General features: G+C 42.2%; 1 protein-coding gene across 6 annotated transcripts in view; it reads right to left on the bottom strand.

Annotated features, from left to right (window-relative positions):
- The window catches only part of STXBP5 (syntaxin binding protein 5), a 113,759-nt gene extending 100,475 nt beyond the window's left edge, over positions 1-13,284 (bottom strand). For all 6 annotated transcript variants that reach the window (XM_075707198.1, XM_075707200.1, XM_075707201.1 and 3 more), the window contains exons 1-2: positions 13,132-13,284; positions 11,240-11,337 (exon numbers count right to left, since the gene is read on the bottom strand). In XM_075707198.1, coding sequence (XP_075563313.1) covers positions 11,240-11,337; positions 13,132-13,284 — 251 coding nt within the window. The remainder of the gene's footprint in view (positions 1-11,239; positions 11,338-13,131) is intronic.
- Positions 13,285-14,410: the final 1,126 nt, after the last annotated feature.

The following is a 14,410-nucleotide window of genomic DNA, read 5'->3' as shown; positions in this document are numbered from 1 at the left end:
TTATTTTTTTTTCTTTTTACCCAGAACAGCATTTATTTGATCTGGAAGTTATTGGCAGAGTGTGCGGGGCAGGGGGAGTAGGACGGGACAACACCCACCACAAACCAACAAACTCACAGTTCTTTTAAACTGCCACAGTTCAAAACTTAAGTACTCGAGTACTTGATACTCATGTAAGAAAAGAAACAACATTATAAAAGTTAATTCCTGCCACCTCTTCCTCACAGCATCCTCTAAAGCATGTATAAATCCCATTCTATTTTACTTTTTTTTTTTTACTAGCCCTTTGACTATTAACATAATTGGGACTACATTCACAGCACTTCCATGGGCAATGTTTGAAAGAGAACAAGTATAACAGTCAAGTCCTAGGCAGCCACATATACTGTGGGTAACTGAAAAAAGTTTTTGGACTTACGTTTTTGTTTAGTTTTTAACTGAAAGATAGAGAAGTAAGAACAAAAGTTTAAGAAAATAGTAGTATTCTTCATGAGTGGCTGCTATTTGAATACTATTTCCTTTGGCCAGCAGCCCTTATGAAAGCATGGGGCCATGACTAATAAGACTGTGTACTTTAAAGAGGTAGGCTACCCAATCTTTTTTTTTTCCAGGTTAGTAACTCACCAGGATTTCTTTCCAAAGTGTTATGTTTCCCACCTAATTAATTTAAATAATGAGGGGATATTCACCCTGCCAGCAAGAAATCTCATTATATTTAGTCACTTAAATGAGAGTTTACTGGGGGCTTTTTTGGACAGCTTTCCTTTTTATCTGACATTTAAGGGCAGTTGTGAAGCTAATCTCACTGCACGAGTTTGGAACACATATAAAAGGGAATGCCAGGCAAGTTATTGCTATGCAGCCCATTCTGCATATTAATAAGCATCACTAAAGCTTAGTAACTGTACTTCTAATATCAACACTACAAAGTTCAGTCAAGAATGTTTTTCAACTGCGAAGATGAACATCTGCTCTGTTTAACAAGGTAGTAAGACTGGATAGAGCATATGCTAAAAAAAATTACAGGCACGCTAATCCTGTCCATTTAACGTTAAGTGAACACAAAAAATTAGCATTCTATTCTATTTCAAGTAGAAAAATGCAAATTGCTTTTGTCCATCTGTTGCTGCTGACTATGAGTTGGTGTTACTAGGCAGGGAAAAAAAGGCAGGACCTTTAGCAGAAAAGGTTATCAAAAACACTGGATACCAGCTGGATTACCTCTTTAGTTGGCTACTCTTGAAGCACTGAATGTATCATCTTAATGTGAACCAAAGATCTAATAATATTAATCGAACACATACAGAGTTCAAGCCTGGCAGCAGCTTCAAGAGGCTATGCAATGCAATCCCCTGTTTGAAATGGCATGAATCACACAAAATAAAATAGTAGCTCACTAAGCAGAATTACAAAGGCCTTGCTTCCTTTGGATCTGCACCCTTTCTTTAGTTCCCTGGTTTCCAAAGTTAAAACAGCTCCTGTGAAGACTTTTCACAAGAGTATAGGAGCAGGAGGAGACAATTAGTTCTTGGAGAATCCATAGGAGATACCTCATAAAAGGGTGAGTTTGGCCTACAGACTTCTTGGTGGAGAACCTACCCTCCTCTCTCCACTGGTACTGCTCTTATGAACACTGTCTGGTTTGAGTGGATCAGGCTAAGACTTATTCTGGACACGAAAGCAGTGGTCACTGAAGTTATCTCAAGGAAATTAAGCTTCAAGTTGCCCACACAAAACCAGGTTTTGTTACTACCTTTAAGGCATTTATGAAGCAAAATCCCACAACATTCAGTAAAATGAATAGAGTAGCCTTTAGTTATTTCTATCAAGCTATAAACTTCTCTCTGTAGAACAGTGATCAGAGAGTTGATCTTGCAAACTGCAACACTTCAGACTGCACTTTTTTAAGTATTACAAGATCAGCATCACTGTTACGAAAAATTTCAGTTTTGCATGTTTTAATTAGCTCAGTCGGCATAGCCTAGCATTCCTCAAAGCATTTAATCTTGCACTTTGTTTTCTATACTAGCAGATACATTTCAAGTTGCACCTACTTTCACTATTCTTGACACTTAAGATAATGCAGATAAAATTCAAAGTAAATGAAAAATCCGTAAGTACAGAACCACTGATGCAGAGTAGAACTATTGTGGACAAATGACTAGGGAAGATCTATTTCTGAACTTCCGTGAAAAATTTTTACTAATACAATATCAGAATCAATCTTAATTCAACAATTGATATAGCTGCCTCAATACAAGCACTATCAATAACTAGATTTTTTTTTATTTTATTTTTTAAGAGAAGCTTAGGGATTCGAGTAGACTAAGTCTCTGCAGGAAGCGATTAAGTTAGAACAACCAGTTCGCAGACCAAGGCTGCCAAGTTGTATAGACCTTGGATATAAAAGCAGTTTTGGAATCTCTTACCAAGGAGAGATTTTAACTCTAAGACAAAATGGTTTTCATTTGTGGCAGAAAGTCTTAAACTAAACATCAGTGCGTCAGATCAGGCTAAATGATAGCCACAGAAAAAGCAGTTACATTAAAGCGTTGTAAAAATCAAGATGAATCAGGATTCAGTATGAGTCTCTAGAGGCTGCTACATATTTGAGAAATCTACTAAATAAGGAACTATACCACTCTACCACAGTCCTCGCTAATGAAATATTTCAGTTTTAGCTATTTCCAAGATCTTCATTATTTTAAACTATGCCTAAATTCAGTGATACAAATATCACTGCCAGAGATTTATGTCATTAGACCTTCACCTGTATTTGCAGTGGAAGTCAACAGAAGTAGTAACTTAGTGTTCCTTTTGATGAATATGTAAGCTGTATTATTATCAAGTACCTATGATAGAAGCATTGACATGAAAAAGGTCACCCAAGTTATCACCATTTGAATACTAATAGGCTATGCTTGATTAGCATTCAAGTACCAATTACAATACCACAATTTAAACTTATGGTTCAGCAAAATAAGGTAACTTCAAAAGCTGCTGAAAGATAGCACACTGGCAGTGGGTAAGCAATGTGCTCTCATACCCTGCTTTGGTTCACAAGTACCACAAACTTCTTCCTCAGGCTGACAAACAAACAAACAGACTTCATGTCAAAGACTTAGACCTCTGGAGAAGTAGAGTCTTGTCTACTTAACCATATGTACTTTGCAAGATTAAGAATCTTCATTTAAAGAAAAAATTATCATGATCAGTGTGATGGTACACTCCAGGATGGGCCGCATCAAGAGCGGCAAGACAAAAAAAGACCCAAGAGATTAAAGATAAAGACCTGCCACAGAATTAACTCTCTCAAAACTTTTAAGGACTCAATTTTTTCAAAATGTGAAACCATTAGCTAAGACTAAGGACAAAGTGAACTGTTCCCAAAATCCGCTTCCTCCAGTTTTGTTTAACTTCATATAGAATACAATAATTCACAAGTTTTATTCTGGTTTTCATGGAGCTTCTACATAGATGACCCTACAAAAACAGATGTGCTATGGGAACCCTGATAAATAATGAGGGTTTTTACTGTTCCATTAAACTGAGAAACAAAAAACCGTTCTAGAAGAGTAATAGGAAACACAGAAAAATAATAACTGAGTGCACCTTAAAGGTAACGTGTAAGAACACTTATCTTTGCCTTGCAAAACCTTTGCAAAAATAGAGACCTGGACACTTTTAAGTCTAATGCAGTTACACAAGTTCTGCCAAACAGGAAGTTTTGTTAGGAAGAGTTTGCATCTTGATTTGTGCTTTCAAGCTTTATCACATCTCAAATCATGAGCTGCTTCTACTTTTCCAGACAAGACTACTGAAACTGCTCATTTCTTCTCCTACAGCAATAATGCTACTTCAGCTCTAAAAGCCCTTCCACAGTGACTGAGAAAGAACAAATCCAGTAAAACGTCAAATTAAGAACCTAGTGAATTGAGACTGTACCAGAAGTCTGAAAGCCTAAACAGGATCCCAAATGCCCAATTCCCTGTTAGAGTAAAATGTAACAACATCAGATCACACAATCCATACCATCTCAGCATTTCACAAGTAGCTAGGAGGTACAAGGAAACAGGCTATACTAGTGCTACAGTAACTCCTGCAGCGTTGGAAACTTTGCATGCTTTCCAAAACATTCCCTTCCTCAAGCTCAGTATGACCCAGCAAGTTTGAAGCCGCAAGGCTGTGTCCATTAGGCTTCTACTCTGCCAGTAAGATAACTACAGGGAAGAAAAGTTTTCATTCTAAAGTTCATTCATTTTTGTAAATTACAGTATGAGATTTAATACAGTTATTCTTCAGGTATTTTTGAACAAAAGCAATTACTACTAAAAGCTGTTTGTAGAACTACAGTATATGCAATAATTTATCTAATCAAAGACCCATCCAGTTTTCTTGCTTTGATGGAAGTATCACCACGTCTCCCAATGAGTGTAACCATGGATTTGACAAGTACACCATCCTATTTATTATGAAGAATTCAGTCATAGCTTTCTCTGTGTAGTCCTAACTTGCTATCATTCCAAACACTTTTAAGAGTTACATGTCTCATCATGGCATTTTGGCCTTATTTCATTTCAGAATATCCAAAGGTAGCTGATTTTCTTCATTTAGGGGATGGGGATTTTTCATTGAAAGAAAGATGTAAGAGAGCTATTGATACCCACATGAGCTAAGTGCTGGAAGATATGATAAGAAATGCAGCAGTGTTAAAAGAAACGGAAATGTGATAAGATTAATGTATGTTTTAAGCAAAGTAGCTTTCTTGTTTAAAGTACTGTATGTGAACTGGGTGGCAAAGTAGCCAATAAACATTTTCTTATTAACAAATAATCACAGAGTCTTTCTGCCATGATAGTATTGCAATATTTTTAGTAGCTTTACTGATGTACTCTTCCCAAAACAGGAAGATTTGTTTGAAGTCCAAAAGAACATTGGCAAAGGTTGAGATTATTCAATGTACAAAAGCCAAAAAAACCTCTGACAATCCACAAAACAGTAGTTTAGTTTGACTTTGGTATATTCACAGAATAGATAGAATAACAGAATAATTTAGCTTGGAAAGGGCCTCCCCAAGTTCTTCTAGTCCAGTCCCCCACTTGAAGCTGCACCAACTTCACAGTTAGATGCTCAGTTTGAAAAACTGAAATCTTTGTTCTGTATACTGCAAGACTGTAAACACAACTCCAGCCATTGCCCTACTGCCCCTTCTCCAGAAGGGAGAAAATGCATGTGTAGAGCTATTTAAAAAAAATAAATAAAAAAAACCCCCAAAAGCCAAAAACCAAACAGAAAAAAACCCAAACCAACCCACAAAAAAAAAAAGCCAACCACATGTCAAGCTGATATTTCAGTGAGAGGAAAAAACACCCAAACTGCCTTGCACCATCTGAATGATCCAAATGAAAAGCATTTTTAATGGATATAACAACATCACAAGTCTGAAATGGAATTTTGTTAGAGCTTCAGAGAATTCACTGAATTGCTCAAATTTTTTTGTATACATCTACAGCAAAACAAAGACTTCATCAGAAACTGACTGCATGGAACCATGCATCCAGGCTTTGGGCTATTTTGATCAAAGAATAACAGTTGTTAGTTCTTCTCACACAGACCAAAGAATGGAAGTCACAGAAAGCAAGTTTTATATGCCTCAAATAGATGAAAACTTCAGCCATTTGCTTACATAAAATTCACCTTTTACTGCTGAAAAGAATAGGGGGAAATGAACAGATGCCAACATTCAGAATGATTGGGATCTTCAGATATTTAATGACAGAATGACAAACAATCTAATGTTTCTCCTCCTGTGAACTGGGTTTGCCACAGAAAAAACACACCCAAACTTTAATTAAAGAACCTATGCTGCTTGGGAATAAAGAGTCCTAGGCACAGTTTGGTCTGTGTGGAAGGCACAACACTTATTCTACAGGTATCCCCTTTATTCTCAAGAATTTCTACTGGAAATGGTCTTCCTTTTTAGAATTCTCTCGACAGAGAGAGAGAGACTGAGCTCCAAGCTGCAAATTAGTATTTTTAAGGCATGAAGCGCCAATAAAGATATTGCATTCATCTTGGCAGACATCAAAATACATCTCATTTGATATACTGTCCTAGTTTTGCTATTGAGAAATTAAAGCACAGAAAACTGAAGAAACTTATCTAAGATGGAGCAGTTAAACAGCAGGGAGCAGGAGTTGTCCTTCAATTTACAAGAAGCTCCTTCAAAACTTATTCTACCTCCTATAAAAGCAACCAGAAAAGCTCAGCTGACTATTAAGCCCAGAGCCCTGTACAATTAGTAATTTAAATGCCGAGGAAACAACATCCTAAAGACAGACAAATCCTGAAAAAGTCCACTTCACCTTTCTCAAACCTTTTTACAGTTCAAATGCTACCTGTTCACATCACATTCGACTTCCAGAGGGACTTTTAAGCAGAAGACTGAAAACAATGGACAGCACAGAAGCAGGGCTATTACCTATGACACTGAAAGCTGTCAGGATGCCACGGGGTGAAGTCTACCCAATTACACCATTCAGGTAAGTTAAACCTTGAGTACATATACTCAACTCTAACTCATTAGAAGGTTTTGATATCTGCTGGGAAAACAAAGCACAGCTAATTATGCACAAAGCTTCCTAAAGACTATGGACTATGTGTCCTGCTGTAATGGCTCAAGTATACACAGGAAAGCAGCAAAGCATAGATGAACTTTTAACTACTTGATATCTAACACATTTGAGACAGGAGAGCAAAAGGTGAAAGCCACCCCGGTAACAACAGCTAAATCTCTTTAAGTATGGAGAAGGTCAAGGATACTGGCCTGCAGTGACAAATGAGGCCACCAGCAGCTTACACTGACCATTGCAGCCCGAAATCAATAGCGAGCACAATTGCTCCTTGTGGGGAACACATCCACAAGCATCCAGCACTGTGCAGAACAGTGAGCCTGAGGCGGAATTGTCACACAAGAGCCAGGCCACCAGCCAAGACCCAAACACCTCAAGCAGCTGGAATGAGTGTCCTCTGATCAGCACCACAAACTCAGAGGAACAACTGGATCAACGCGAGCAGATGAGCGTGGGTATACGCGAGAAATAAATTTAAGATTTACGTCACTCTGCTCTTCTGCCTACCTTATCACTCAGTTTCCCCTGCAACACACAAAACAGAATCAAACTGCTTAACTATTTTCAACAGATCCTAATGTCAGGGAGAGGGTGACATCAGCTGGCTGTTCTATAGTCAAGAGTAGTGGGTCCAGCATCTGACCTCTCTCCAAGGTTTGTGTTCTGCTAAGCTATACCCTTTGTAACTTTTCCTCATACACAGTAAAGGAAGCAAGTTGTTGTCCGTAGCTGAAAACAGAAGAACAGAGCCTTTGGTGTTACTTGCTCAAAATGTTCCTTTCTACGGAGGGCATAAAATACTTCTCTAGATAAGGATAATACCTGAGCAATATCAGTCTGCCTCAGAAACACTTGCTTTTAAGTCTCCTAGCTAAACCAGAGTCAGAAATATTTCTCAGTAACTCTGGAAATAGAATCAAGTTTTTTTTTTAAAAGGAATACAAGGGATACACCACTCAAGTTAAGCTAGTGAATAATCCCAAACTGGAACTTTGGTGACTCATCAGTTTTAAGATTTACACTGAAAGTGGTCTCCTCCCAATATTTTTATGGACTTCTCTCCCTCTTAAAACTGCAAGATCTAGAACTAACTGCTGCTTATGGGCACAGAATGGCAAAGTCCTGCCTCTGGCACACTAAGTCACCAACTCCACAACGCTCTCCTCTGATTTTAACCCAAGCCTAGGATCAGGGACAAAGAACATTAACAGAGTAGTAATTCTACTTGTAATCCAATTAGTGAACCATGCCACCTATAGTTTAAGTAATTCCATTTTCACAATTACTTTGTGGATTCAGAGAATTCAATACATTGTTGATGTTATTTTGTCTTTATTTATCTCTAATTGATAAACATACTAAGTCAGTGAACTCCCAGTGTATTTGTATCCACAGATTTGGTTCTTCAGAAAAAGCTTTAGTTCTATTTTTAAATGTTAGTGTATCAATACTAGAGACAACATTTAGTATTTATGTATTATCCTCCACTAGTGGTTACAGAGTCCTCATAAAGAAGAATGAGATGGGAATGTGGTTAAGAAAGTTCCCACTCACATTAATCTGTTCTAATCAATACTGGTTTTGAAGTTAAAATACCTGAATTGCAGAATGTTCAAATACAGAGAGCATGTTCTGTAAAGGCAATTGCCCAAAGGCAATCAGGACTGTAATATTAATTTCTTTACACACTAATGAAATATAAAACAGGTTAGCTCATTCCTTGACTTAAGAATACTTTATATTCAACACCCTTTCCAAAAAAAAAAAACCACACCAAACCCCACCAAATAAAAAACTTGCTTCAGAGTTCCTCAGATCACTTCCTTGCAATAGGAAGGAAGTAAAAGCTTGACAAGATGCACCTATACTTGAAGATGCAAGGAAAACACTAATACCCAGCTCCCATCTGCTAGCAGGCAATGAAAGCATTATCATTCCTTTACTTCTATACTCTCGTAACATGAATGCAGAAGAAAATGAGGATTGACTTTTCTCTCACTTTTAAGATTTACTTCTCAATGAATACCTCTTTACTGACTCTCTATCTTTCTAGTCCACACCTCATTTCAAGTAAAAACACTTTTGCAGCTCTAAAGAGTAAGTGCCTCCCACTTTAATGAATCCTTGCACGTCATTTATTGTTTGTAAAAACCTTACCAGATAGGCCATCCTGTAGGTCAACAAGCACTTTTTGGTTTTGTTTTTATCTTTGAGCAACAGAATGAAATAAGTACTTACAGAATCATAGAATTGTTTAGATTGGAAAAGACCTTTAAGGTCATCAAGTCCAACCATTAACCTAACACTACCAAGCCCACAACTAAAACAATCAAGGGTCGAGTAATAATTTCATGTTTCCTGGCTTGGTGGATGGATCATTTTTTAATGAAAGTGAAAACTAGGAATCATTAAGGTTGAAAAGGACCTCTAAGATCATCAGTCCAGCTGTCAACCCAATACCACCATGCCCACTAAACCATGTCCCAAAATGCCACCTCTACATGTTTTTTGAACACCTCCAGGGATGGTAACTCCACCACCTCTCTGGGCAGCCTCTTCCAATACTTGACCACTCTTTCAGTAAAGAAATTTCTCCTAATATCCAATCTAAACGTCCCCTGACGCAGCTTGAGGCCATTTCCTCTCATCCTATCGCTAACTACTTGGGAGAAGAGACCAACACCCACCTCACTACAACCTCATTTCAGGTAGTTGTAGAGAGCAATAAGGTCTCTTCTTCCAAGTTTCACTCCTTCCTAAAGACTACTTTTCAAAACAGTTTCACTAAGCAGAAAGCGAGAGGCTGGTTTTATATTGGGAAAATGTCTGAGTCTATCCCTTCTGCTGCGCTCCTCCCTCCCAAAGAGCAAGTAATCACAGGAGATGTAACTTCTGCAGTGTTGTTGGGTTACAGAGCTAACCTATCAGCCAAAGTTGATGGCTTTTAACCAGTTCTTCCAAGATTCAAGATCTCTATCAAGATACTAAGAAGCATATTCATCTTCATCAAGTTAGAGGAGCACAAACATTTCAGCCTCTGCATGAAACTTCTTTCCTTCCCTTAGGAAATACATTTTTATCAATGTTACTGCTTCCTCGCACAGTAACTGTTTCTTCCCTCATAATCTTGCAATACATCTCTCGATTATTTAGAAAGTAATTCCCACTGACAACTCACAGGTGTAGTCATGGATGAGTGCCAGTAAGTAGGTTTTATCAAGTCATCGTTACCCAAACTGCAACACCATGTTGCCCCAAATTGCAGGTGAGTAAGCTCTGAAGAGGTGCATTTTGATCTCTCCTTTTCCACCAACCCAAATCCTTACTTTTAGATCTTTTTTTGTTTTCTCATCTATTCTACCAATATGAGAGTAATTAACAGCACCACCCATCCACACTTCATTCTTTATTTAAATCACCTTCATCACCTTTTAAAAACCAAAATTTATGGAGTTAAGATTAGTTTCGAATTCAGCATTAAGAGCACTTGGTCATTACTGTTACTCATACTTTGAATTAAGAGATGTTGGGAGTTCATAATAGACACCATACAAGCTACTTCACTCCAGACTCTTCTTTAAGCCTCAGATTTGATACTCAAGTTCTATTTTTTCAGCTTGTAAAAGACAACCCTTTTAAGGCAATTAACCTTACACACAGAGCAGTGATGTTACAGAAAGAAACAAAAAAAAGTCTACTTGCAAACTAATATAAGCAGAAAAGGAAAAGATGAGATTTACCTACAGTTTAAAGAGGATTAAGTCAATTTTTCTAGCAAGATGGCTTAAGCCTTCCCCAAAAAGGTCACAGCTCAGTCAATTTCAGGACAACAGAGAATTCAATTAATTCTCTTCTGCTGAAAAGTAAGGTTTGGGCAATGCCAGCATGGATTAAAAAATTTACAGGGCATCTTTTATTTTTAAAAGTTTAAACACATATGTTATTACATGGCTTGGATAGTACCATATGGCTATGGTACCATATGGCTATGAACATATGGGTAGTTCACTTTTTAGTGAACAAAAAGGAGCGGGGTTGCTGGTACTTTATTCCACAAATTCAGTCTGCTCATCTCAGTCACTTAGAAACTATTAGTGAGACACAATTCCTGTACCCTTTAGTGTCCCCACTTGAAAGCATCTTTTGGCAACACAAAAGCAGTAGCAGGCAACTACATTATTACAAAGCTTATATCAAGAACAAGACAAAAAAAAACCCCACACCACAAAAAAAACCCACTAGGCAGCACAGAATTTTTCAATCTCAGAGGATATAGCAGTACAATGAAACAGAGCTCAGTCCAGGTCTCTTTTTAGATTTGCAGTCAGCTGCTGTAAACTGTCAGCACACTAGTAACCCTCTACAAAATGTATATATCAACTTGAGATAACAGGGACTGAGCAGCCATACCTCACATCATTAATACAACTTGAACTGACGTAAAGAACAACCAGAACAGCCAGGCCACCCACCAACAGAACACAGAGCTTTTTCTCTTCCCTTCTGCATACCTAGTTCCCACCAGACTTCTGAATGGTTCCAGCAGCTGAACCAAAACATCACTTGCGTGAGGTACACTAAATCCACTTCAGAATATAAAAGGATACAGCCTTAGTGCTCCAGTCTGAGTCCCGATGGCCAGTATTTTCTGAACAGGATCAAATGCCAAGGCTGAAGGTTGATAGGGGAAACCATGGCGTACAGTCTAACAAGTCAGAGAATCGCAGTAATGATGGGTCAAGCAGCAGACCAAAAATAAACAGAATCAATATCACATGTTAGGGAACAGGATTCAGCGTTAATCACAATTAAGAAAGAAACACAAAGCATTTTAAGAACAGACTGAGAAAATCAGCCGTCTTACATGAACCAATTGTAAAAGATTTTTTTAGCCATAATTACTCATTCATCCTTGATCATCAAGTGACAGTCATACTTACTGAAACTTAATTTGAATCTTACATTTCTTCTGTACAAAGACTGTATCAACTCAGCATTTTATTTTTTCATCTACCTCATTCTCCGAGTAATCCTATTTTTAGCTCTAACAAAGGCACTAAACTATTAAAATCTGAGATGTTCCTAGGAATTTTGACAACAAAGCCAGACTTGTCATTAAAACTATTACAAATTACTAGACCTGCTTTTGTGAGAATCACTTCAGTTTCAATCCAACAGGCCCCACATGACAGTGCAACCTCTCTCAGCACATTAAGAAAAAAACAACCCAAGCTCCACAGAACCAATCTCTCACCCTCTGCTTCCCAAAAAGAGACTCAAACAGCCCCCAAAATAGACAAAACCAAAAAAACCCCATCAACCACAGGATTCTTTCTTAATATAAAGCTATTGGCACATTTAGCTTTTTGGGTAGCCAAGACTGATTTGGTAATTGACCAAGCAGTAACTCCATTATACTTCTCAGGCTGTAATTAATCAGAATCAAGAGCATAACAAAAGTGTCATCTACTCTTTTTTGTTATAAACATACACAATGTAAGCCACACAAATGCTAGCTTTTCCATTTCAAAACCTTTAGGTTAAAGCAGAGTTATTTTAGAACCTCATAAATGCACAGCAAACTTCTGATATACTCCTTTTACTTCACTGAAGTTGCAGGCATACCCTGCAACTCTCAGTATTTGAATAAAATCTAACTGGTAACAGCTCTGCTCTTTTCCATGTCCTTCATGAGCAACTTGCAGAAGTGGCAGAAACGCCTGCAATACTAGATAAAACAAGGAGAAGAATCCACAAACAAGCTCATCCATATCAAGCTAGGCCATAGGTGCATTGTAAAGATAAAAATGGGTATTGATATTCAAATCAGTTTTTATTCCTCTTGGTACAGCTGGTGGATTAATTCGCTGCATCATTTTCTGAAGTGTGCAGACACGAACTGCAGTTATCGTATCACACACAAGCGAATAAAAAACCAGGAACTTTTCCCTCTGTCTCTGGAGAACATTTGCAATAGCAGCATCGGCAGCTTGGCAACACACTGCAGCGAAACCACCACAAACGTCTACAGCCTTCCTCAGGCGCAAAGGAACAGGATAAGTGCATTTCCAAATAATGCAGAGCGACAGATCCCCTGTCCTTCGGGCCCATTAGCAGAGGCTTCTACTCAAACGCTGCAATAATCGGATCTGCACTACAGCTAGGTATCACTCCTTCCCCCATCCATCCCACTCCTTCTACGAAGCCTTCACGAACACGGTCAATATTACACGCGTGAAAGAGCCTAGAAGACGACGAACCCCGAAACTCTCCAGGAAAGATGACTACGGAAATCCAGCAAGAGCTGTACGGCTGCACTCACCGCTTCCTTCCCTTCTCCCTCTCCCCCCCCGAAAATAATAAATCCAAACAAGTAAACAGGAGCGGCGGGCAGGCTCGGCCAGGTCGGTACCCAGAGCAAAGCCCGCAGAGCCCACCGCGGCGGCGCGCCCCCTTCCCCGGCCGCCAGCCGGCTGGGGGCTGCAGCATTCATATTCACCTTGCAGAGCTGGAAGTGCTCGGACTGGAGCGTCTCTTGGATTTCGGTCTCCCGGTTCCCCGCCTGCTGCTGCTGCGCGGCGGACGACGCCGAGGCGGCGGAGGAGACCGCCGTCAGGCCGTCCAGCACCTTCCTGATGTTAAATTTCCTCATGGTCTTCGGCGGCGGCGCTCCCCGCTCCCCGGGCCTCGCCGCCGCCCGCCGCGCCGCGCCGCCCGGCCCCGCAGGCGGCAGACGAGCCCCCGCCGGGGAGGGCGGTGCAGGGGCGGCCCGCGGTGCGGGGCGCCGCGCTCTCCTCCTCGTCCGCGGGGACGGCGGCGGGGCCTCAGTCCGGCAGCGCGGCGGCGCTCCTCATCGGGGCCCGCGGGCTCGGGGACGGCGACTGGAGCCAAGCAAACAGCAGCCGGTCAGCCCGCCAGCGCCGCCACCGCCGCTCCCGCACTCGCCGCCCGCGGCCGCTCCGCGCCCCGCCCGCCGGGGCGCACGGCTCGCCCCGGGCCCGGCCGGCCCGGCCCCGCCCCGCTCCGGCCGCCCCTCCCGCCGCCGGGGGTGTGCGCCGGACGCCTCGGCTCTCCGCGGAGCCTCCGCGTCCCCCCGCGCAGCCCGCCTCACATCGTGGCGGCCGCGGCCGCCGCTCTCATCCGTCTGCCTGTGTGCGCCCGTGTGCGTGTGCTGGTCCCCGCCCGCCGCCGCGGCCTCTCCCCCCTTCGCAGGCGCCCGCCCCGCGGCTCGGCTCAGGCACCCTCCGCCTCCTCAGAGCTGCGTGCGCCGCCAGCCAGGCACCGGCGGGGCTTCTCCCGGCGGCTGCTACCGCCGCCGCCCGCCCCCACAACCATCCTCCTCCTCCTCCGGCCGCCGCCGAGGGCGCCTTCCCCGCCTCACGGTCGCTCCCCCTTGCCTGACAACGCGGAAGCGCAGCGCCCCGGGGAGGAGCGGCGGCGGCGGCTACCGCGGCGCCCGGCCTGGCAGCGGCGGGGCAGCCGCGCATGCGTGGCAAAGAGCGCCGGCACCCGGATGTGGCGGTGTCCGCTCCCTCCCGCCGCGCCGGGGCCGGGGACCGGGCGGTGTGAGGGGCGCGGCGCGGCGCGGCGGCGGGTGGCGAGCGGGGTGTTGGCCTCCGGCCAGGCGGAGGCGGGAGCAGGTAGCAGGTGATGGCGGCCGCGGCCGGAGGCTGCCGTGAGCAGCCGCCGTGCCCTGCCGCTGGCACGGGAAAATCCCCCAGCGGCTGCGGGGCGGAGGGGCTGCGCCTCACCCCGCGGCGGCGGCCCGGGCGTCGTGG

Source organism: Pelecanus crispus, chromosome 3, assembly GCF_030463565.1.
Source record: "Pelecanus crispus isolate bPelCri1 chromosome 3, bPelCri1.pri, whole genome shotgun sequence".
NCBI lineage: Eukaryota > Metazoa > Chordata > Aves > Pelecaniformes > Pelecanidae > Pelecanus > Pelecanus crispus.
The sequence above is the reverse complement of the archived record's forward strand: the minus strand, read 5'-3'. Positions and strand labels throughout refer to the sequence as shown.